We start from the raw sequence: 25,762 nt of genomic DNA, 5'->3' as shown, positions 1-25,762 counted from the left end.
ATAATGTAATCCAAGTTTTTCAAATACCCAGGTTCAAATATCCATAATTCCTCTCTGATATGACAGTATTTGTATATATGGCAGAGCTGGAGTTTACCCTAACAGGAGGAATGAGAAAAATAATTTTATCTTAAATCAGATTTAAAAAAACCCCAAACAATATAAAGGAATATTGTTAATAAAATGAATTGTACACTATCCAAAAGAGGAGGGCAAGACAAAAGAAATCATTGAACTTTGTGAACAAAAAGAGGCAACGAGAAGGCAGAAATCTTTTCTTGCCTTCCCTTTCTACAACAAATGGATATGTGTGTGCACACTAACTACTGCTAAAAGGTCCTAATGGAGAAAAAGACTGAGGTTCCTCCAGGGGAGGAATGTAAGGTCTTGATGAAAGTCTTTTCACTGTGGAATAGTTATGGAGATGAATTCCCATTTCCTTTAATGTAGAAGCAGAAAATGTCTGTAAGTGGTCAGAAAATAGCATGGCTGGGCTATTCCTCAGAAATGTAAGCTCTGTAAAAATACAAAGATTTTTAGTCTGTTGATTGGAGACATGAGCTGAATGTTTTACTGAAGTCTATGAGCTTACATCTTGACTAACAAAACAATGTTAGATGTTCATTTTTTGGGGATTATGGTCATTAGCATATTTGCTTGAACATTAATTTCTCTTGAAAATATTGCAGTTAACTTTTGTCGATGACAAGAACAGCCAGGAAAACATCATAAATAATTCAGAAAAAAAGCAAGACTGAAAAGCCAGTATTTTTTCACTAATTTAATAAATAAATGCAGAAAAGGTAGAACATAAAAGATGTACACACACACACACACAAATAGTTACTAGCTCTACTTGTAATTGCTCAGAGAAATCTATAGACCATGAAAAATAAAATAATCCAAAATGAAATCCAGACAGCTCATGTAATTCATTAGAGGCAAAACATACAGGATGAGTGTATTCTGTTTTGAGTAATGTGAAAAAATTCAAAATGTTTTTTAAAGATCCAGACAGTAGAAATTTAATCCAGTTGTTACAAGTATAGAACAATATACCACGTGCATATGGATAAATCTATAGGATTCACTTTTCAAGAGTCATCAAGGCTGCAAGAAGTCATCCTGCAAATCTCTCAGCTAAAAGAAGACCAAAGAAATTCCCGATGCAATAAGTACAGTCGGTTCTGTAATATTATTAATATTATTAATCTGAGTAAGATAGTCAAAAATATGGATGGAACAGGGTAGGACCTTCTTAAATGATGTAATCAGGTCAGTGAAGACAGGTTGACAAATCCAAGTTCTTAGAAAATTGTAACAAGCTTGACTAATACAAGTCAAAGGTTACTTTTGAAAACAGGGGGGAAATGAATGATGAATTGAAAGACTGGAAAAGATCAAATGTAATATTTGTTTTAGAAAGGGAACATCTAAAGAACTAGTCACTGTCAGTGACTAGAAAAAAAAAAGGAGAAAATAATAAATACGTAAACCCTTCTAAGATGGTAAAAGTGAGTTGCAGTTTGTCAGGACATTCCATGAAGAAATAGTATCCTGTTTTCTCCTATGAAAGATTAACAATACAGATGGATAGCAGAAAAACGAAAATTATCAGAAATCTGAAACAGAAAATGCCCTGGATTGGATTTTTTTTTGAGGAAAGGAGTGGAAAGTGGGAAGTGCCAAAGCAGTGTTCATAGGAGAAAAAGTGTGAAAAAAGAGGAGAGGAATAATACCAAACAGAACAAATATTTTGGACAGCAAGGAAGTTTCAGGGTAAATTTCTGTTTCCTAATTATGAAAAATTTCCTAACAAGGTTATTTAGCAGTTGAAATGCTTTTGTTGGGTTGTCTGTGGATTCTTCATCAATGGAAGACTGGAAGAATAACTTCAGAAAGACTTCTGTTAGGAATAAGTTGTTGGGTGAATGCATGTTTGATGTCTGGATGCCCTTCTGTTTTTCTTTATCATTGTAAAACATTGCAAGTTTTCTAGTTCAAAGACCTGTGTAATTGAGAAACAATTATTTTCTGTAAATTCTCATCCAGGTGTAAAACTTCCAGTCTGTCACACACCAAAGATGGATAATTGCAATTCTAACTTGTACATTCTGATTCTTATAGCTGCAGTAAGAATTACCAGGGCAGAAAAGGGGGTTTTCCTACTGGTATTTCCAGTCCCCAAGTTTGTATACATCGACTTCTAAACTATTATTAACATAAAATAATCTTGGATTATTTACTTATTGTTAACTGCTAGCCTAACGGTGACAATAAAATTATTTTAGAGTAAGAACTGAGCAAAATCCCTCACTAATTCAAACTATATTTTGAAGCAAATCTAACTTTTGAGATTATATCATTTGTAAAATGACTGCATTACAAACATGACATTGAGAGCAGTAGCTGGCAGTGTAATGGCTCTGTTTGCCATTAAATCAGTCAAAACCAAAACAAATGGGATGACTATCACTGGTATGGACTCAATTAGTTCATTTTGTTATAAATATAGTAGTGTAATAGGCTTGATTTGCAATTCATCTGTGTAGACAGTTATTTCTTTGGTTACAATGCTATTTTTATTTCAAATATTTCTAAACATGATTTGATCAATATTTATTTGGAATTTTCCACCCCTGGCAAAGACATTTGGTGCTAGAAGTCATAGTTTCTGCAAGATTATATTGAGAATTTCTGACTTTTTAGAGAACAATCCTGGTTCTTTTAAAAGAGAAGATTCCCTTAACACGTTGTCTGGCATGTTACTTTCCAAAGTAAATGACAAATATTTTATTTATATTTAATTAGGACTACTGAAAATTCTTCTTAGTGCTGTCCATAGAAGAATAAAAGTGTCAAAACACATTTTTTTCCTCTCAGAAGTTTGAACCACAGCAATTCAGCTCCAGAGTCACACGTATCTGATGTTTGTGTTGTTTATACATTTGGTATGAATTTTAAAATTGCAGGAAAGCTTTGTGCTGTATAACCTTCAGCAGTGTTCAGAATTGGCTATTAAAAATTTCAGAAAGTGCATCAGAGTGGCTTCACAACAGAGATTTATTTTTTTTTCCTTTTGTTTTTGTTCAGTGAGGAAGAAAAGGCAGTTGTCATTTGAAGGATTTATAAGATACATGAACTCAGACGAATGTTCAATATTTAAAAGCCAGCACAAGACCGTCTATCAAGATATGAACCAGCCATTATGTGACTATTTTATTTCATCTTCTCACAACACCTACTTGATAGCTGACCAGCTAATGGGACCCAGTCACTTATGGGGCTATATCAGGTATATAGACATAATTTTTAATATTTTAAACTTTCTTTGGCTTTTTTTTTTTTTTTTTTTTAAATTAATGCTAAGTCACATACAATCCTACTTGGAAATAAGGGACAAAGCCATCAAAGATACAAGTTGAAATGAGAGTGGTATTTTATTTTGTGTGTACACTTTTCAAGATATTTGCCAAACCATCTGTTCATAGTCTGGAAGCAATCTATTTTTTTCACTTACATCTCAGAAAATCAACCTTGCAGCAAATGGAATCTATAGTATATTGTACAGTACACGATTAAATCAGTTTTTAATCTCAACGTGCCATGCAAAAAATAAATAACTCCCTGAAAGAAATGTAAAATTCCTGGGCAAGCTGTGATCTGTTCAATGTAGAAGATGTGTGTTGGAGTATGTCTGTGTCAAGGGTATCTGTGTTCAGTGCATGTTGCAGTGTGGGCAGGTTAGAAACAACAAAAACAACAAAACATGGGCATTCAAGTAGGCAGCAGGGAGAGGAACCTGTGCAGTGTGTGACTCCAAGAGGATGATGACCAGGATGCCTTATTGCCAAGACAGGGAAGAAAGAAATTAATTGTGTAGTAAATGCAACTCTGAGAGGGCAGGATGTATTAAGAATTAGGAGGAGATGTGTCCAGAATTATTTGTACTACTTTAATGAAGAGAAAGCAGCAGGAATCATCATCTATCTGAACACTTTGTAATTTTTTTTTTGGTTGCTCTCTTGATGTTCTTTAGTGACTTGCAACCATCAGAAACAGTACTGAATTTCTAACAGTATTTAAAATTCCATTATGTTAATGCTGCCTTGCTGAAAGTAATTGCAAAGAAGGTATAACCCCCTCTCTCTTTATCTCCTGTATGTGTGAGGAAAATGCTAAAATCAGCTAAAGGCATATTTGACATATTGTTAATGTGTGAAAAGCAGGATGTAAAAGACAGCTTGGTAATTAAGTAAAACAGTTTATAAGAAATGTTTCAGTTAGTTGCAAGTCAAATATTAGAAACCTAAGAATTTAAGGGATGACACTAACATATTCAGATTAAAGCAGTAAAGTCAGGGTGTCTCAGAAACTTTAGCACTCTTAGAAATGTGGTCTGGGGAGAGGAACTGTTTTATGTAAAGACCAAGTGCAACCTGATTCTCCAAGTACTATAGATTTTTAAATATAGTGATTCTCAAAATTCTAAGCAAGTTTGGAATAGTAGCACAAAATAGCATTGAAAATATTTATTCTTTTATTTTAAGTGGCAATTTGCCTTTGTTCTAAAATTCCTTTATTGAAATCTTTGATTTTTAGCCTTTTAAGGAAGATAATGCAGGTAATCCCATATTCTTTAAAGGTCTAATAAAGTTTATTAAATAACACACACCTAAAACAGGCAGAAACAGAAAGTATGTCTGTCTCATATAATTCTGTAGGATTTCTATTTATGGTGAAAATGAGGTGTTTTTTCTGTAATTAATCCCTGTGCTTGTAATTAGAAACACAGCAACTTGTATAAAAAAGTTTGCTATCTTTCTTTTGGCTGCAAAATTGTTTCTCTTGTTCTTCTGAAGTGCTCTGTTAAAAGGATGCCGTTGCCTGGAGATTGACTGCTGGGATGGCACCAACAATGAACCTATTGTGTATCATGGTCACACTTTAACAAGCAAAATTCCATTTCGCTCTGTAATTCATGTGATTGACAAGTATGCATTTATGGTACGTACAGATCTGTGTGTGTATACATGAGTTGGTTAGAATGGGATGGTGGCTTTAACTAAGTGGGGACATGGCTCTTGTAAATTCTCCAGGGTAAAAAAATGCAACTGAGCAATGGGTATTTTAAAAATTAATTGCAGAGCAATTGTGCTATTTGTTCTTAATGTAGTTTAAAATCTAGTTAAAGGAATCATAATCATTTTTCCTGATAATGAATATAAACCAAACTTAGTGCAAAGGATTCAGGTGATCTCACTCAGCTTGTTAGGTGGAATTCTCACCTGACATAATTTAAACAAGGACTGAATCTATATTGAAGACCTAGTTCAGATTTTTTCTGATGTTTTCCTCCTTCTTTATATCCCTTAAAGGTTTTTTTGTCACTTACTCTTCTGCTGCTATGAGTCTGTCTTGTATCCTCTGTGTGAATTTATAAAATAGACAAAAATATTAGATAATAGATGAGTTTGAGACTTTGTTTTCCATTTCCTCTCTTTTGATTTTGAATGTTGACACTGATAAATGTTAGCAGCTACTGATGTTTTTTGGTCAGGTGACCCATCAGAGCAAAGTTCCTTTTACCTATCTCTAGAAAAACACTGAAATCTGGAGAGTTTTTGCACCGTCTCAGGCTTTTGTATAAGCTTCTGGTGAAACTCCTGCTCAAAGGAAGTGCTGAATGACTATTAAGATAAATCTCAGAATCAGGCCAGCATTATGTGTATGAATATATACATCCACAATCATAAATTTATGTGGATTTTCATGCATATGTATTTATAGCCTTCTCAGTGTTAATCAAAGCTGTGTTTTTTTTCTGTTTTCTATATAAAACTTAATTAATCTCTGATTTTAAAAGTGAAATTAAAAACATGATTTTATTCCACTGTTTTTCAAAACCCACTGGATAAAACTTTCCTCTTCTTGCTAACACACAGCATATTGTGCTTAACTCTAATTCAAACTTCAGTTCTCAAGCCCAAGTGCCAATGAGATGATAAAATCACAACAGGTCATGGTTGGTACCAGCTGTCCACGTAGGCTGAGCTTTTCTTCTCTTAAAAGTCAATAGCAAGTGCTCAGGAGACAAATGTAAAGACAGGAAAAACATAAAATGGTGTTTTCCTTATGGACAATTTAGGCTCTGCCTGAGCAAAGACTTCATTCAGACTATATTTTTGGTATCCACCAGTATTATTGGCAACTTATGAGATTTACTTATAAGTCTAGATGGATGCATTTCTTTTGAGTTCTTCTCTAATTTTTACTAATTTTCTCTTTTTCACCTTTTAGCTTTAATTTTTACTCAATTACCCTTGCTTGAGTAGTGTGATGAGAAAAGTGTATACTGTCCCTAGAAAAGTTTGTGGTATTATCAAAAATAAAAAATATCCATAGCTTGTTCATGTAAAGGAAATAATTTCTGAACAAGCTTTGGGGAGACTATCAGAGTCTTGATAGACTATTTGAAAAGTAGTCAAAAAATCTGTCATAAACTAAAGCAAAAGACATTTAATTCTGATTTATGCTTTCAATTTTAATTTTAGAATCTGATTTTAGCTTTTAAAACCAAAACAAAGCAGTCCTTTTTTCATATATGTCTAGCTCTGTTTTAACTTTCTGAAGGTGCATTTCTTTTTTCTTCTTCAATTGTGCTTTCTTTTTTCCACAAATGTTACCTGTTTTATTGTGTTACTAACCTGGAACAAGTGATCTATATTCTGAAGTTTTTGAAAATGAATGTAAATACAGATGGCCAAGGGGACTTTTGTAAGATATTTTGGAAAAGCAATTATTCATATTTTTATTTATTAATAATAAAATCCTAAAATTATATTTCCAGTCATCTGCCTATCCAGTTATACTGTCTCTGGAGAACCACTGCAGCCCTAAACAGCAGGAAGTAATGGCAGACTGCTTGAAAAGTATTCTAGGTGACAAACTTCTCACTACACCAATTGGTGGTGCAGTAGATATGACTGAACTGCCTTCTCCTGAGGTAATAAGTTTTCATTTTTCTCTGTGAAAGAAATGGAAATGATGGTGGGGTTCTTCATTATTTTTTTTTTTCAGTCCTCTGGGACTGAATTTATGGATCACATCTGTGTCAGAAATAGACTTCAGGTAGTAACAAAAATATTTAAACTGCACCAAAAAAACACATGGAAATACATCTGTTATTTGCTGATTTATTTTTTTGTTGCTTAAATTGAAGGAAATTCCTGAAATTTAAGCATGTTATTGAAATGGAAACCTGAGCCTACATTTTTTGCCAATAACAGTGATGATGGAGGTTTTTTTTGGTCCTCTGCTACTGCAAAGCCATTCTCTTTCTCAGTGTGTTTCTCCCTCAGACAGCGTTTCTCAGCGGATGGCCCGAGACCCCTGGGACATGAAGTCAGAAAAGGCAATTAGATGGGTGTTGAAAATTTTATTGCAAACTAAAACAAATACATTTCCTTTGTTCCAGTCTTTGCACATAATTTTCTTTCAAGGACAAAAACTTTTTTCAAGTCTTTTGTAGCACAAATACGTGCACACATACAAAATACTTATTTCAGCTTCTCGCTGTTGCCAGTATAGCCATATTTTATTCCTTGTGTTTTTACAGTAGCTAAAAAAATGCAAATGAAAATGTGGGAAGGAAGCACTGCCATAAGGAAAAACAACACACAAAAGGTGTTTAAAATAATTTTTTAAGGATTTGTCAAGGAAAAATATTTTTGAAGTGATCTGTGCAAGAAGATGTGCTGAAGTATTACCGTACTCTTATATTTCCATAACAATGTTGTAATATTTAATGTTCATGTTTCTCCACCCTTTTTTTTTTTTATTGTAGCAATATATTTTTTTGCATCATGGTTTCCAACATAATTTTGAAGCCTTGAAAACTGTTTTTTCAATTAGGAAAAAATCTAAACTCTATCAAACAGGAGGGCTTGTTGTAAAGCTTCTCAAATCACGGCTGGATTCAGTGTAGGAGATGTGCAAGGATCATATGTCCTCTGAAGCAAGCACAAAATCAGTGAAATGGAATCACTGAATCACACACTTAAAAATATTAATTTCTATGATATATGTCCCTTACCATATGGTTACTGTGATACAGGGAGTTCATACTTCATATTTCCACAGCTTAGAGTTTTCATGAGTCAGCTCTGTAGAGTTTTGCCTGAAAATGGATTGCTGGGTCTATGTATGGAAATGCTGTCAGCTGAGATTAATTCTCCTGAGCTTTTAACATATTAAAGTATTGTGAGACATATTTCCCATCTGTGCAAGGTGTAAGGATTACCTAAATAACGCCACTGTCGTCACCTGATTACAAAAGTTTTAATTCAGAAAATTATTATCTTGAGAATGAACACAAATGAGGATCTTCTCTGTTTCTCCTAGGTTTTCTGATCATGCATGTAAGAAAAGTCAGTAGGACTTTACTTAGCAATGGAAATATGTAGCTATGACTGAATTTGTAAATTCAGTTATAAGCTTGACTTTGGCTGGCATCTTTTTGAAGAGCCAAAAAAGGAGTTTAGTGACATCACATCTTTAAAGCTTGGGACCTTGTGCATTTTCAAGGCCTGGGTAAATTCATTGTCATTTGAGAAAACCAAATTCTGAATTTAGTCTTCAGACTGCTTTACTCAAGCTGTGCAAAAGAGATGTTACAGAACCACAAATGATGAATTTGAAATGCTCTTTGTTGGAAGGATCCTCAGTTAGTGTGAAAAAGAAAAAAGCTGTCACCTATATAAGTTGTTGGTCCACTTTTTTCAAGACGGAGCATTAGCAAGAAAAGGGAAAAAGCCACCTCAGTGTTCTTCAAGATCAGAATTGAATGGTTATTTTGTGGGTACATGAAGTGGGAAATCACATAGTTTCTCCAAACACTTCAAAGAAACATTAGACAATTACAGGTTCCTTTTAGGTTTTGGAGTTTTGGAGGCTTCCATCGAAATAATTTTCTTTTATATGGTCAATCTTCTACTTCTTTCTTTAAGTAGGTCTTGAACTATACCTTTGTCAACTGAGATGATTGTGTGTGTGTGGAAGGAGGTTAAAATGAGGAACACGCCCACTCTTAGGTGGTTCCTTGGACCACCTTGCAATGATGTCTCCTACCATTGTAATTCTAAGTGAAAATCACATGGAGGCGCAGGAAATAAAAGCGGAGGATCACTGAACACTTCCTCTCTCTGCTTTTCCCAACACTTGCTTCATCTGAAAAACAAACCCCAGAAAATTTCAGGACTAAAGGTTTTTTAATTCTTTGCCTTCAGTCATATATTCACACTTCCATCTGACTATATTGATATTATTAATTCCCTGCAATTCCTGTATTCTGTGGCATCTCAGCACACAATTCCTCCTCTACATATGGAGGAAGGAGAAGACTTTTGCACTACTTCTTTCTTTCCCACAAACTTTATCCCATGAGAAACTGAGGCTGCTTTTAAGCTTCACCTGTCCCATCTCTTTCCCAAGAAGATGTTTTGCCACCCAAAGCGACAGACCTGATACAATTCTCTGCTCCCAGTCTTGGCCATCATGGTGCTTCTAAAGAGACTTCATGAACTCCCTCTAATCTTCACTGGAATAACAGGTCCTTTGAGTCAGGTCCTGCATTAAATTAGATTTGACATCAGTGACGGGCGCCAGACATCTCTGCTGGTTGTACCAGCACTCGTGGTGATGTGCTGATAGAAAGTGAAGGAATGAAGTGCCTTATGCAGCAATTTGTAGATGAACTTAGAAAATATCAGGATGCTAGAAGAGATAAGGTTTTACTTACCCTGCTGTGTTCTTCCTCTCAAGAGATCTGACAGCAATTGAAAGGAGCATGTGGGCATCCAATATAACACAGAAAAGAATGTAAGCACATTGATGCTTTGATGAAAGTTTGTTCCTCAATTATTTTGCATTGTAGAGCATTGAACTGCCTTACACTGCTGACAGGATAGATATATCAGATAGTTAGGAATCTTTTATTATTTGCAGGTTTCCTGTCACAAAGCTGGAATGAGATATTGCTGTGTGATTAACTGAAAGTGAAGTGGCAACTACTGTGATTTTACAAGTTCTCTTTAATGTTTACCACACAGCTGCAAGATCAATTACTGCATTGTGATGTCTCAGAAGCATTTCTGGCCAGGATTGCCAAGGCTTCCCTATGGTTGTTAAACCTGTGGTGTCCAAATAAAAGGATCTGTTTAATGAGATCCTTGAGAAAGATCAATAGAAGGTCTCCAGTACAACTTCATGGGCTATGGATATTTTAAATTCTGCTATTATGGGGAAAACCAGCTAACTCCATAAGCCAGGACTCATCCTTCACACTTTTCTTCACCTTTATCTACTCAGTATAAAAAGGAGAGCTTTCTCTACACAGTGAGTGTTTTCAGTGAGAAATTCAAGATTAAGCACATCTAATTCTGTTGCTTCATTTATGAGATTAATTCCTATTTATTTTGACCAACACATTCACATATGCAAATGTCTTGACCAAGTCTTTGCATCAGAAATACTTTTGTTTCTTAGCAAGTCAAAATGTTTCTAGTCACTCTTATGCCTTTTGATCAGTCTATGGCATCTATTCTTTACAAAAAATATGAAAAAAAAAAAAAAAAGAATGTGGTATGTCTTGGTGATGACCTCAAAAATAATAATAAAAAAATCCATACTGTTTCTCATAAAATTTCAGGAATCTCTAGGCTGTAGTGAGTACATACAGAAGACTCATCTAATTCCTTCACTATTTTTAGGCATTGCACTCTTGAGGGAACATGATTTTCCCAGAAATGTGGTAAACATGTGACAGTCATTATCTGTTAATAGCTTCTTTGCATTGTAAAGCAACTTCAGGAGATAACTAAAAACAAGACATTGCCATATTTTATATCATTACCCAGGTAGGTCTTGGGTCAATGGCTTATTTGGTGTATAAAAATCATGTGGTTTGTTTGGTAAGGCATCTTCTTGGACCATTGAACTTTGGTAAGGAATCTGTGCAATGAAGACTCTGAGCCAACCTGTAACCATCTCATCTTTCTCTGCAATCATCTGGACTTATTTCCAATGCATGCAGAGATTTAGTTGCCCATGTAGAATATAGTTTCAGCTATAGCACAGCTATTTATCCTTAAGTAGACTTAAGGTAAGTAGACTTACCTGAAGTCTACTACAGAGCACAACACAGAAATGGAATTTTCAGGGTAGGGTGCTTCTCACTGGGTAAATGTGTTGTAGGAAAACTTGCTATGAGGTAGCTAAAATGCTGCTCCTGATATAATTAATATTTGTTTGCCTAGAGCTCAGACCTTGCTGGTGGTATTGATTAAAAATATCTGTATAATAAGTATACAGTATTGATATAAAGTATCTGTAGATGATAACTGTGATTTATAAGGCTGCCACAAAGACATCCATTCACACTTCACTAAGTGTGATTCGTTAAAGATAGCTGGTGTTGGGTTTTTTTAACAGTTGTACTTAACAAATCTTGTCATTGTCTCAAAACCTTTCCCTGTGTCAGACTTCACAGGAGGTGTTGTATCTTAACCCTATATCAGTATTTAAGGCAGCAGTATCATTCTTGAAATAGAATATTATGTAAAACTCAGAAGAGATTTTAACTTTGTTACTTAGCAAGATTTTCAAGGCTTGATATTCCTCTAACTGAGCACCTACAGCTGGTCAGGAGAGAAGAAGGGAGAACAACAAGCTCAATTTAAACAGGAGAAGCTATTCTGTCTTTAATACTTCTGTCTCAAATCCAGGGTTTGTTCCTTACATTTCTGGGCACTGAATTTTCACATTAATTGTAGTCATCAATAGGTGGGTTTGCCCGATCCAAAGTGCTTGTGATTTTTATCTTGGAAACTTGGCATTACTTCAGCTGATTTGTGTTATACATCCCATTAACCAGAATGCACAAGAAAAAGGTTTTGTTCATTTAATTATGTAAATATTTGTTCTAGTTGATTGCACTTCGAGGTTTTTGCTTATGCCAGTCTTGAAGTCCCACTATGCTCTAGGGAGGTCCTATGATGTTTTACATATTTGAATTTTTTAGTATGCTTGCAGTTTTTATAGAAGTAAACAGCAAATGTATTTTTAACATATTTTGCCTTTCATAATAAAACTAGAAAGGAGAAGTTATAGTGAATGCTCAGACTTTCAGCTCATTAAAAGGCTTTTCAGCTCTCTTAGAAGACCTGGACATGTAGAGAAAAAGGTGTCACATGTTTAGCAGTGCTGATTACCAATTAAAGAACTCAGATTTCACACAGTCACTGAATTTGTAACCATACATTTGTTATAAGTTTTTTTGAAGATGTGTGAAGTTCAGACAAAAGCCTATGCCATTTTTTCACTCTGTGTTTCACTTTCAGTGATTGGGGGTAACTATTATTGTCATTTGCTTCTGGCCAAAAAATAGCAAATTCTCTGGAGTATTTTTGTAACTGTTTCTGAAAAGAACCATGATTTTAGAATGTTACCTTTGTAGAAAACAAAGCAAACCTTAAAAAACTTCTCCTACCTCAGGATGTTTATGTTTTTGCTAACAGCTCGCAAACAGAATTTTAGAGACTGATTGACATCATGACCCATTTTTATATCATTACACACACACACTATTGTCTTTTTTTACTTAAAGTTATGTTTGCATATAGGAGGCAGTAATGTAACCATAGATAGTTTTTTCTTCCCTTGTATACCAGGTCTTTTTTTATTTTATTTTATTTTTTTTTATTTGTAGAATGAAGTCTTCCCATGAATAACAAAATACAAGATCAAAAGTGGATAGAATTGCTTTTAGATACTGGGAAATGTGAACATGCAAAGCAAAATTCAGAACTCTTAAAAAACATGAGTAGCATTAATCATATTAAAACTCTTCTAAAAATACCAGAGAAAAATAAAAAAAAGAGTGCATTAATAAGAAATGAAGGCAATGTTAAAGGGCATCCTTATCCTGAGTCACCAGTGCAGAGAGACTAATCAAACCTTCCAGCAGCATGGCATTGATAGATATTGGGCATAGGATGTCTCATTCCACTGGCACCCTGGCAAACTACCAACACGAGATCTGAAGCGATAGGGGGATTATGAGCAATGGAGCTTGCAATGGAAATAAATGGAATGTCTCTATCCTTGCCTATGGCTCTGGTTTCTACTAAAAAACTTTGGCTTTATATATTTCTGTTATCCATACCTTTCATATTTACTTCGTGGATACCTTAAAACACAGCATTTCAGTTACCTTTCATTTATTGTGAATTTTTTTGTTCCCTCTTCCCGCCACACTCCCAGTAGTGTAATCTTCCTTTCCACTAGAGCATAGGAAATTCAAAGAACATTTTTGTGGATCACTTTATTCAAGAGTGACAGTAAGTCCTGTTACTCCCTGACAGCTCCTGTGTACAGATGTACTGCTGCATAATAGAAGCTTTACTATTAATATAGTTTTGTAAATTGAAGTGAAATATATACTCATAGGATTCTGTTCCATAGATGAAAGCCATGCTGTTAGAATCAATATAATTCAATGATGTTTTTCTCCCTCTACATTACATATTATGGAGGTTGATACACGTCCATTTAAAAATAGAGAAACTGCTTAGGCAAAATCACCAAACTTTTGTTTCCCTGGCCAGGTAAGACCAGCATAAGGTTCTACTGTAAAATAACACAAGTTATAAACAAAAGTTTTCATTTGGTACACCAGAGAGATATGCACAAAGGCATTAATCAAATAACAAATTTCCTGCAGGCTTAGTGATAGATGAAAACATTCCAAATGAATAGCAGACACATCTTTAAGTGTGTATATACACATAGAAGTACATTTAGGCTTAAAATAGAAGTAAAAAAATAAGTAAAAAAATATACCTTCTATGTCTTGCCTGGCTATCACTTTTGGCTCTTACTTAGCTTTCTACTTTTATCTTTTCATAGTTTCAGCATCTGGGTTCCTGTGGAAGAGAGCCTTTTTTCCTGTCAGGGTGTTAGATAGGCTCATTCTGTTGTGTACATTGATCCCCAGATTCTGTTTGGTTTCTTTGGCTTTGGCTTCTGCCTCACTCTATTTTAATTCATTTTGCAACCTCACATCATTATATTTAATAAACAACTTTGAAGATTGGTTAAATAACACCAAGAGATGAAAACCTAAGTAATTCTAGTTACTATTGTTCAACCTCTTTTCTATAGGCATTAAAATTCAAAGTTCTGATAAAAAATAAAAAAGTTGGAACAATTGAGGAAGGTCTGCTCAGGATGGATGCTGAATATGGTGGTGAGACAGAGGAACTGAGTGACTCTGAATCTGAGTCTGAGGATGACGACGCACATGACACGTTACCTCTTCAGCCATCAAGGAGTCCCACCAGAAGAAGAAGAGATCATAGACTTTCACCCCCACCTCAAAAAAAACCAAAGGTAACTTTTGCTGCAATTGAATATAGAGAACACACAGATTTTTTTTTTTAAAGAAACTCGATTAGCTTAAAATAGAGACTAAACTGAAAAGTTGTTATAAATAAGTTATTTTAAAATAATTTATATTTTAAATTTAATTTAAAATTTAAAGAGAAAACTTTAAAATTACTAAGATCAGTGCATTTGGAAATTACATTTTTTAGCTCGAGGTTTCAGAGTTTTCCTACTCTTATAAGAAAAGTCAGACTGGACCACATTTTAGTACCCAACTCAAAATCAACCCCTTCCTGTGCTCCCATCTTGAACTTCAACATTTTCCTCTCTCAAAACTTGTGCTTGTCCCAGGCTCTCGGTCCCACAGTAGATTTAAGATGTGTTTTGTTGGTGCCATGGCTCTCCTGGAACTATGTATAGAGAACACTTACAGCAGTACCTGATGACAACAGGCAGAGTTAACCATTTCTTCCCCAGGTCTTCCAGTCTATTTTTAAGATAGATAAAGTCTCCTATTTTCTTCAGTTCTGGATTTTTTTGCATTAAATTAGGTGCACATTCCTGGTTGTGCTGGAACATTTTTCAGCACCTGGAGCTGAAGAGGTGTTTTTAGATTTATCATGCAGAGACTTAACTTTATTTCTGAAAAAAGTGTAAAAATTTGGTGTTTGAAAGTCAAATTGAACTTAGTTTTTTTAACCAACTATAACTCTCTACCACGGAAAATCTGTTGCTTCATCAAGGTTGAAACTGCCTTGTTCAGCTTTTTTAGGATGTCAGGCAGCACCTGGTGTACCCAGTCACTCTTGCACATCATGCTCTGATTGCCTGAATGTGGCTAAACCAGCAGTGCTCCTCAGAGCCCAGCACTCTCGCTGAGAAGCAGTGTCTCTTTTTTTTTATATGATTTGAAAGTTTTTTTCTTCTTTCTCATTCCAACTGACATGGAGAAATAGTAAGGAAAAATTCTGAGGAAGGATGGACTCTGACCAGGAAGGACCAGCTCTCTAGACAATAGGTTTCAAGAATATTTGTAGGACCATGTAACGGACTAGAATGAATTCCACAGACTCTTAAACAGCAGCAACAAAAAGGATCTGCTCATGTTTCCCAGGCAGAAGAGAAAGTGGTTTCCAGGGTCCCACTCTGTTGGAATATTTGCCTTGATGTCCCACTGTATTGCTTTATGGGAGGGTGGGAGAGCATTTGAATCCACAGCCAAGATACCCCAGTGATGCTGCTGGCTTTGCCTGCCTCCAGAGTTGTATTTTTCAGGATTTCCATGGCAGTAGACTCCTGGTGTCCTCATGGGACATAGCCCCAGAATAATTAATGCACTTGAACGTTGCATAGTTTAAGAGCCATGAGCAGGTAATCTCTATTATTTTGTGGGATGAGAATTTGCCTTCAAAAGCTTTAATGGAATGTAAACATGATTAGCATCAGCAGCTCTCTGCTGGCTACTGCCCCCAATTAGCTCAGAAGTTATGCTGAGGAAAATGAAGTGGTCACACAGTGCTTCTCTGTAAGAGAGAAGATCCTGGTAAAATTTCAGTCACTTTGGCTTATTTTGGTAATTGAGCAAGACTAAATTAAGATTTTGGTGAGAGAACTTTCAACCTTAATCAAGAAGAAAAGAGTTTTCCTAACTTCAGGGCAATGCTTAAAGGAATAGGCCTTTGATTAATTTTCTTGGCGCAATGTAATATTTTCCTGTTATTCTACATTTTATAGATGAGTTTATTCTGTTGGTCTTTTCTAGTACTTTATATATTTATGAATAGAAAGTTGGAGGTATATTTTTAAGGAGCAACATTAAAAGCCATGAAAAATTATATTATTTGCAAACCACTCTTAGGAGCAGGAAAACTGTAAAGCTATTGAGAAGAACATTCTGCTAGGAAGGATCTCTCCACTCACCCTATGATTGCTGTGATAAACGTGGGCACAATAACCTCAGTTTTCTCTCAGCAGATCAGATCTCACTATTAAAGGTCATATTTATTAGATTCATTAACTGTGACATATTTTTTCATGCTTTATGCATCCAAAATGATTGTTTCTCTGAATTATTAATATTAATAATAATGAAATACTCATCATTGTGACTTTTTTATTCCATTATTCATCTGATGATGTTTAGGTGAGAAAGGGAAAGATTGCCCTTGCATTGTCAGACCTCGTGGTTTATACCAAATCTCAGAAGTTTGTGAGCTTTGAGCATTCCCTGCAGCATCAGCAGTGTTATGAAAATAATTCAGTTGGAGAGAGTGCAGCACGAAAACTTTTAAGATCTTCAGGTAATTTCTTTTGAGTCAATCAGTTAAAAGTTACATTGGTGCTATGATTGCTTCACTGCTTAGGCATTGAAGGGTTAAAATTTTATGAAACACCTGCTGTCTGATTTTATTTGGTTCTTTGTATAACACTGTTTTAGATATGTCCTTTGCATAATATTTTTATTTCTGTTGGCTTTGGGAGGAAAACTGAAATTCAACTTTGCTTTAATTCCGTGTATTTTTATAAGAACAAATATTAACACAGTCTAAAAAATGTACGTCTGCCTTTCGATTCATTGTTTTCTGCATCAAGTAATTTAGGAATTGCAGTCAGCACTTGAAAAAGCGTGGAATAAATTTCACCACCTCCCTCCCCACCCCCATGTCTGGGCTGAGAACTGAGCGGAGTTGGCTCGGCAGTCGCCTGGCTTTGGTGACAAGTGCAGATAAGAGAGTCCTCATTAATGGGATGGATAAACCCCAGAGCAGGCAGCTTGCTCCACTGGAGCAGACCTTCCATCCCAGCCAAACTGAATTATCCAAACCATTCTGGGCTGGAGCAGCTCCATTTGGTGCAGCCTCTGCTGTTTGAGCTCCAGCTGCCTGCAGAGAGCCCCGAGGGAGCGTTAAAAGCAGAGATCACCGAGCATGACAGTGACAATGACAATGAAGGCTGCCACATGCCCACTCACTTTGTGGAGGTGATTCAGTGGCTGGCTGTTGCTAAAGGACACAAAATGATTCACATGAACACTTTCCAGTGGCAGAACAGGAAGGAAGGAACTTTATTTTCTGACTCCAGTATTTATAGATTCTCAACAATGACCAGGAATTGGATAATTAAGTTACACCTTCCCAAGCACACTGGTCGTGTGAAACGTCCATCAAAAGATGTTTCTTAGAAGGAATGTGATAAACAACTTCTGTTTATAGAACTTCCATGGGAAAGTAACTAAAGCTATGAAAACATTATCAGGTTTTAGTTTTCAGGGCAACAGCTGGCGAGGTGAATGATGCTGAACAGTGTCACAAAGTAGGATTTTCCAGCCACTGAGTCCTCTCTCTGGTTCCTCCAGCACTCTAGGAGATAGAAAAGTAGCTCTAGAACCTCTCCTCCCCCTCAATAAAACCACCCCCAAACAACAAAGCAAACCAAACTCTACCAAACAAAACCGCTAAACAAACAAAAAATGAGGTGAGAGGAAAATGGAGATCAGAGAGATGACCCTGGAAATGTAGATTTTTGTTTAATCACTAAAAAGGAATCGTGCAGATAGAAGTCATCTGAAGTTTCCCACATCCCTGCAGTCAATGCTTACATATGAGAAAGGAGGGAACACTGCCAGCAGAAGGAAAAACAATGTACATGATAGTTATCTTCTGAGGCTTATATAACAAGAATTTCAGTGGCTTTTGAAAACGTGCTCTTCCCTGGTCCTAATATTATTTAGCCATTTTATTTAAACCTCCAAACAACAAACAAGCCAAGATCATCTAAAGATGATTTTTTTTCCTTTTTTTTTCATTTTGAGCTATTATAGAAGGGGGAAACTTTTGTGCAGTTTCCTGTGTCTCAGTTTCCCATGAGAATACAGTAGGCTTTAGTGTAGAAATCATAAGGTTACCCTGCAAAAAGGTGAAGAAACAGAATATTTCAGGGAAGGGATGGTTTTTGGATAATGAACTTCTTACAAAGGAATATATATTTCTTTATACAGGAATACTGTCAGATTCAAATACACACAAAATATTAAGGTTTAAAAATTAATTATTAAATGAACAAATGAATATATTTCAAAATAAAATGATGTTAAAATAGAATAAATTGGCATAATATTGTGTAAAAATATTGCTGGATCAAATTACTGTATTTTTATTATTTGTTCAAATAGGATTTCTTTAATAACAAAGGTTTTCTTACCAAGATTTTATCCTTCTGTTTATCAGCTAAAGAGTTTATTTCACATACTACAAGATTTATTACAAGAATTTACCCCAAGGGAACAAGAATGAGCTCGTCAAATTATAATCCTCAGGAGTTCTGGAATGTAGGGTGTCAGATGGGTATGTATCCTTGCAGAAACTATTGCATTCTAGGCTTTACAGATAAAGGAGTTTCTTGCTTCCTATAGTATTCTGGTGTTATGTAGGTTACGTATTTTCCCCCAGTGGCATTATTTTAATTTTTGTTGTATAAAATTTTCCTTCAACCCACATATTCCACCAGTTTTTTCTCACTAGTAATTGTAAATATCACTTTGTGTTAAATAGCTGTTTCCTATGCCAGATATTCCATTTATTCTATTTTATTAATCTCTTTAAACTACCTCTTTGAATTGGACATTAAGAAAATCACTAATAACAAGCTCAGCATTTTTAAGTTTCCGTTACTCAGCAATGCAAGTTTCTTCTGAAGGGTCTGTGGGTTTTCAGTGGCACTCTGTGACTTGCTTAGGTGCAGATGTGAGCACAACAATTGATAGTAGTGCCAAAAATTCCCAGAACAGGATATGCTACACAAGGCAGCACTCAAACATTCCTGGTCAGCACAACATCCAGAGACAGCTGGGAGCTGCTGGGAGTCTCCAGTCTTTATTCAGATGAACATACATGTAGAATTTTAATTTCCAGTACAAAACATATTCGTTTCCTGGGCAACAAAAAAAGTGGTAACTTCTGCTTCTTCATTGAAAGTTATTTATTTGAATTTTTTCAAAATAAGCATGGCATGACTTCTGTACCCAGCAGGCTTTGGAAAACCTCTCACCTGTAAGCATTTTGTCCTTTTTAATGGCTTTAGAGACAATTTTACCTTCACGTGTTTATTCTTCAGTTTAAAAGATTCTCAGTTCCAGAACATATTTCTATGTTTGCCTGCTAAATTTTCTTCAGCCCTAGGTAAAGTAGAGCAGAATAGTTTTTGTACCCAGGTATATATTCTGTCTTTGAGTCTTTGCCAAGGCCACCTGAGGGAGACTGTGGGGTGAGCAGGGCACTTTGCCTTAGGCTCTCGGTTTTGAGAGGTGAGAGGTGTGGATTCACCTTGTTATGTTGAAATACACACTCATCCAAGGACAGGCACAGATTTCATTCTGTCTGTAGGGCCCTGGAGCTTATGTCACCCTTGTTCCAGGCTTCCTTTTCCACTTGTTTCCTTTCTCAGCTCTCCATATATCTTCTGTGACAAGTTACTTTCTCCATCCTGACTGTTATTTTACATAACTACATAAGGAGTACAAAAATTACTATTTAGTATAAATTTGACTTGCTTCTATGTCCTCATAAATGCTTATTTGCAGTACAGATTTGGACTTGTGCTGGACTATCCAAGTATCTTCTCATCACCATACTGTGTGAAATTGGTTTGATTATGTTGTGTCCTTGTGGTTCATCCACACTTAGTGCCATGTCTGGATTATTTACCCGGGGTGCTGCCCTCCCTGTGTGCTATCATTGCTATCTAAACTATACATTGCCATTAAAAACTAGGAAGTTTGTTTCATTCTTAGAGAAAGCACTCGCCAGAGGTCCTTAATTTAAAATTGAATTAATCTCCCAGTCTTATCATACTGCAATTTACTAGTTTTCTTTCTAGCCTGTGAATCTCCACACTTATCTCTGCAAAGGATAACCATTTGTTAGATCACAGACAGCGCCAAAATCTTTCAAAATTACTACACTGGCTGTTTACTCAGAGTGTGCCTTAATGAGAAGTCAGTCTAACCATTTATATGCAAAACATATGACTTTTGGTGCATAGGGGGTTTGGGCCCCTTCCTGGAAGAATTAAAAATCTGCAGGAAGTGGTTAGATTTGCCCTCTTGGTCACTTCATTTGCATCTTCACTTAAAAACCCCTCTATTTTTCACATGGGAATAGGCTGATTAAAAACAATTCTCCACATACATTATTTCCAAGCTATGTTAGATCTATTTATTCCCTAATCTGCTTTAGATAGCTGTTTGGCAGAAATATAGCAGCTCTTCACAATGCAACTCCCAAAGTGAGGGTATCTCAGTGAATCTTCTGCTGATGTCCTTTCACTGATTTAACACAGACTTTTGATTTTTATATCTGTCCCATGTCTGTATAATTCACACACCCCTCCTGTCTGCCTGCCTTTGTGCTTTACACCCCATGCACAGAAGTGAATCCTCTAGATCCCTTTTGCAATTCCCTGAAACTCTTCAAAGGACTCTTGGATTTCTCTTTGCCACCTATTCCCCTTCTTAACTCCCTTCTCCTCCCCACACCTGCAAGCTTACATTCCTTTAACATCCATAACCTTTCTGGCTGGGCAAAGAAAATATATTAGGTTTTGTTCAAACCTACACATAACACTGCCTTCCAGGCCTCTGCATCTTGTAATTATGAGAACTGAGTTACTCCTTCACTTCCCTTAGTGATTGACTCAAAACAGTGCTTTCTTCTGTACCTTGCCAGCAATTTTCTCTGAATTGCTTGGAACATATTAACTTGGAGCAGCCTGGCACTCAGCTAAAGCAGGATGAAATGGTCCAACAGGCTCAAGACTTTTTGGGGCTGAGGACAAGACATGTAATTGTGTAAACCTAATTTCCAGAGGAAGGCAAGTTAAAAAGCTCAGTAAAAAGTACAGAGTTTCCACAAAATAGCTTTTGGATATCACTGTGTACTCCCTGTCCATTCTCTGAAAATTGAGACTCATAAGAACAGGAGGTTTTGGGAAAAAAGAGGTCTTATGGAGAAAAACCCTCACTTTTCATAGTCTGTGAAAATTAGTATGCCTCCTGCATACAACTGCAGTGAGGCACTGGAAAGAACTGGTTTGATGTATCCATGTCTCCTTTTTATTTAGGAAATAAAATGAAATGGAAAGATTTATGCAGGGAAATAAAATTCAGGACATTTATTTAAATAAACTGATATCAGTTGTTTTATATAGACTGAAAAAAACAACAAAAATCCAAAATGAAAGAAAGCCTTGGTGAAAATCATAATAAAAAAAGACTTAAATAACCTTTTGAATGTGGCATTTGGAAATGTTCTACATGTACCAAAGCACTCTGCAGGAATGACCAAAACATGCCATAACTTACAGGAGAAAACCATGGTGTTGTAGGTTCAGAATTTTATTTCAGAATATCTCATATGTGCTTTTTGGGGTGTGCATAAATTTATATGCTGCTGTGAAAGTTGTACTTGTATGATGGGTTTTTTACTTTCTGTAGGTTTTATTTTGGACTGTGACACTGAAATGCAGCTTGGCAATTTTGTCACATCTGTTTTGTGGTTCAGTCTTGTGTGCAATAATATGACAAAATATGGTAAAAAATGATGCATGAAAAGAGGAGTGATAAGGAGCTCTCTAACTAGTTCTGATTTTAACCTCTGAAGCAACCAAGGGAAAAGAAACCAACTAATTTTGATCTTGGTATGCCTCACCTGTGGAAATTAAAATGACTCAAACCTGACCCTGCTTGGGTTCTGTGTCAATAACTATATTATTGCTCTCTTCTACTGGTTTTAATAGTCCAGAAATGCCTCCTTAGGAAGTGAAACCTAGAGGACTAATTTTTTTTTTAATGTTTTCCCTTGAATTTCACTGATTTAGTCTTCACAAAGAGTGAAGTGGTACTGCTAATTCAGGTGTAGACACCTGCAAGATAGGTGGGATAATATGATTCAACATCTGAAGCTCTCCAAATGCACTCAACTTTCCTTTGGAATGGCTCCAAATGCTGGGAGTGGTTTTGAATGAAGGTTTTATGTCTCTTCTGCAGAAATGCTTCTACTGCCAGGTTTATGAAAAAGCTCTTGGGCTATTCTGCTTCTTTTTAGGCAGTTTTTGGTGTGTGTCATAGATACTGGAATTTCACTTTAAAGCAAAGAAACACTGAAATTCCATTTTATCAGTTTTTCCAGCTGTCTTCACTGCAGACAACCAATAGAATAGTAAATAATTTATGTGAAGTCTAATAAATTTTAAAGGAAGATGGGAAAAAATTGCAGGAACACAATTGTTTCTGAAGTAGTTGCTGATCTTGTTCTAAAACCTGTCAGTGACTCCAGACTAAAACAGGAGAGGGAAGCTGATAATATTCACTTTTCTGCCAAGAATCACAAGTTAAGTAAATTTTAAAAATTATTTTGGAAACGTTTCAGGTGTAAAATTGGTCAAATGACAACCAAAAATACTCAGACTTACACTGAAGTGTGACTTTCAGACTGACACATTAATTAGACAGCAAAAATCAATTTAGATTTTTAGATCTGATAATTTATCAGAAATGCTTTAGGTACTTTTCCCATGAGAATCTCACAAGAGAGGATCTCTACTTAAACCCTTTGCAGATTTACTTGGACAATGGAGGACTCTTAATCACCTGACATCTCTTTTCCAGTAGGACCACCTGTAATGAAGTAGGAGCAATGTCAGCAGTTATGAACTGTGTGACTGGATTCTTCACATTTCTAATGACAGTGTCTTTAGAGCCACAGTATTAAACTGGCCCAAAGACCATACAAAAAAGACTGACTGCACATTTTAAGGATGTTATGTCATGCAGTTATGCATTTATTCAGCTCTCAGAGGAGCAGTCCCTCTTCCTACGGCAGAATCCCTCACATTGTAAGCCATAAATCAAGCTTCTGTAGAGTGAAAACAACCATTTCAAAATGTGCAGGTGAAAAATGAAGCCAGAAGTTATCATTAAGATTAATACAATTTGGAGTCTGTTAGGGAAGAGAAAAAATACAGTTTTACTGATTTTTTTTTTTTTGCCAGGAAGAGAGGTGATACTTTTTATGCCAAAATGTATATTGTCCATATAAGCTTGCTCTGTGTTGTAGGAAAATCAATCATTATATATTTTATTTTTTTTCTGGTAGAAAAAAAAGAGTTTTTTTTCTTTATTTTTGGTCTAATAGACCAAAGTCCTTGCTCATAAAGTTTGTGTGGGGTCTCACCTCTTCACGGGTTTATTCTCTTTCACTTTGAAGCTCTTCCCCCCTGTCCTGTTATGCCCCTGTAAATAGTCTCGCTCCATCTTTCCTGGACTTCTGAAATATTTCTGTAAATTTGGGCAGTGAAGGATTGAGTGCAGCTGTGACCTGCATGTGAGAAGAAAGCCTAGACAGTCTGTGCCCAGCTTGGAGTGCTGGTGTGGAATGAAAGCAGTGGCTTCAAATCCAATCACATTGATCATCTCATAAGCAATGGCAACATTCCAGAGCATTAGGATACGCTCCTGTTTGCAATAGCATTTCCCAGGCTGGGTGGAATTCAGCTCAGATTTGGGATATCTGAGGCACAGATTTTCGTTGCATTCATTGTGAGTGGCCCACTTTAAGAGCACAGACAACTGGAAAGAGCTGAGAGCAAGACAAGAAGGCTGATAAAAGTGTGATCTATTACATCTCTTTAGATTCAAATGAGTGAGGTAAACCATGGGGATAGGAACATTGGCACTGTGAGTGCTTTCTGAATATGAGTTTTTTTGAAAGGGCATAAAATTGATACATTTTGAGATGCATTTTTAAATGGCATAAAATGCAATTAAGTAACTCATTTCAAGAAAAAATGGTGACAAATGTGTCCTTATCTATTTTAAAATCTTCCCATTTAAATGGGAAAATGCATTAAACCTTATGGTTGTGATGTAGCTGATAGAACCAGGAAGCAAAGAACAAAAAATAAAAAATTACAATTTAAAAGTCCCACTGGGAATATTAATGAGAGGCAGGATCAAAAGATGTGCAGTTTTCCTCAATGCCTTCAAATCACAGTCACAATTCTCATTTTGGTTTTACAAAGCTTTTGCTTTTAGTCCACAAATCAATTATGTCTTGAATGGTGGCACCTATAGAAGGTGCTGTGTATGAATATTTAGAGTGTCTTTAGTTCTGCAATTAGTGGTGGAACTGACTTCAGTTAACTGCTTGTGATACAGAGGTTTGGGGTCAAAAATAATATTCTTCTGTGTATTATGGATTGGCTCATTTTTTGGAGCTAGTCTATTTCCTAACCTCAATTTGCCATATGAAGTTATTTACACCTGGGGCTTACTGGGACTGCCATGGCAGCTTTGGTACTTTGCAAGATGATTTGAGTATTCAATACTCTGATCTGAAGGGGATTTAGCCTCATGGTTCTAGGAATAGTTAAATCTGTTTTAGGTGCAGGAATCACAGTGAAGAATTGCTTTGCTCAGGTTGTTCCCCAAGCCCATGTTTTGCTGTGCTGCTTTGATTTTGATGTCAATATTAAAATTCTTCTGGTGCTTAATGAAAGGACCGAGGAGAAAATTTAATGTACACCGTGTTCAACTTCAGATGCCTTTACTTCCCCATGAAAACCATGCATTAAGATTATGTACTGCTCAGATGGTTTCATTGCAAGCTCATTTGGGTTTCTTTCCAAAATAAACTGTCAGTTTAAATCTCTCTTCATACATGCATTATATTTATACTGTTTCATAAAACAAAAGTACAAAGAATATTATTGAACAGTTCTGCTCTTGAATTCACCAAAGCTAAAATGAAACACTGGGTAGAAGTTCAGGATTGTTTGCAGAAAGATATTGCTCAGCCCAAGCTGCTGGGCATAGCTTTTAGTTTATGATCCTTGCCATTTCTCAAGAAGTGTTAGGGCTATACTGCACCTGATTAAAAAGAAAAATTGTACATCAATGCACCATAAAGTAGTGCCCTGGGAGGCTCCAAGCAGCTATGAGCCCTGTAAACAGTTTTAGTAGAGGTTTGCATCTCAGAGAATATGACACAAAATCTCACATTTGCTTAATCACCTTAAAACTTGCAATACAAAGAAACCAGTAAGTAAATTAAAACTACTGTTCCATGCGTTTCTTAACTTGTTCTTAAGGTCAAATTAAATTAAGTGAAAACACAGTGCTGATGTTTAGAGATATCAACCCATAATAACATTGCCCTTCACTTGTGTTGCAAAAGTAATTTTCCTAATGTGATAAAATATAAAGTATTCTCGTTTGCTTGTTGCTGCTGTTACATCAGATTTTCCTGCTTAGTCGCCTATAAAGCTT

The 25,762-nt window shown here is 35.9% G+C and overlaps 1 protein-coding gene across 1 annotated transcript in view; it reads left to right on the top strand.

Moving 5' to 3' along the window:
- The window catches only part of LOC131586072 (1-phosphatidylinositol 4,5-bisphosphate phosphodiesterase zeta-1-like), a 52,662-nt gene that overhangs the window by 16,501 nt on the left and 10,399 nt on the right, over positions 1-25,762 (top strand). The window contains exons 5-12 of the mRNA XM_058852810.1: positions 3,094-3,295; positions 4,863-5,007; positions 6,851-7,006; positions 14,221-14,323; positions 14,524-14,538; positions 16,053-16,081; positions 16,586-16,742; positions 18,669-18,785. Coding sequence (XP_058708793.1) covers positions 3,094-3,295; positions 4,863-5,007; positions 6,851-7,006; positions 14,221-14,323; positions 14,524-14,538; positions 16,053-16,081; positions 16,586-16,742; positions 18,669-18,785 — 924 coding nt within the window. The remainder of the gene's footprint in view (positions 1-3,093; positions 3,296-4,862; positions 5,008-6,850; positions 7,007-14,220; positions 14,324-14,523; positions 14,539-16,052; positions 16,082-16,585; positions 16,743-18,668; positions 18,786-25,762) is intronic.

Source organism: Poecile atricapillus, chromosome 18 (genome assembly GCF_030490865.1).
Source record: "Poecile atricapillus isolate bPoeAtr1 chromosome 18, bPoeAtr1.hap1, whole genome shotgun sequence".
In the NCBI taxonomy this organism is placed as follows: Eukaryota; Metazoa; Chordata; class Aves; order Passeriformes; family Paridae; genus Poecile; species Poecile atricapillus.
Note: the sequence above shows the minus strand (reverse complement) of the source record. Positions and strands in the feature narration are given on the sequence as shown.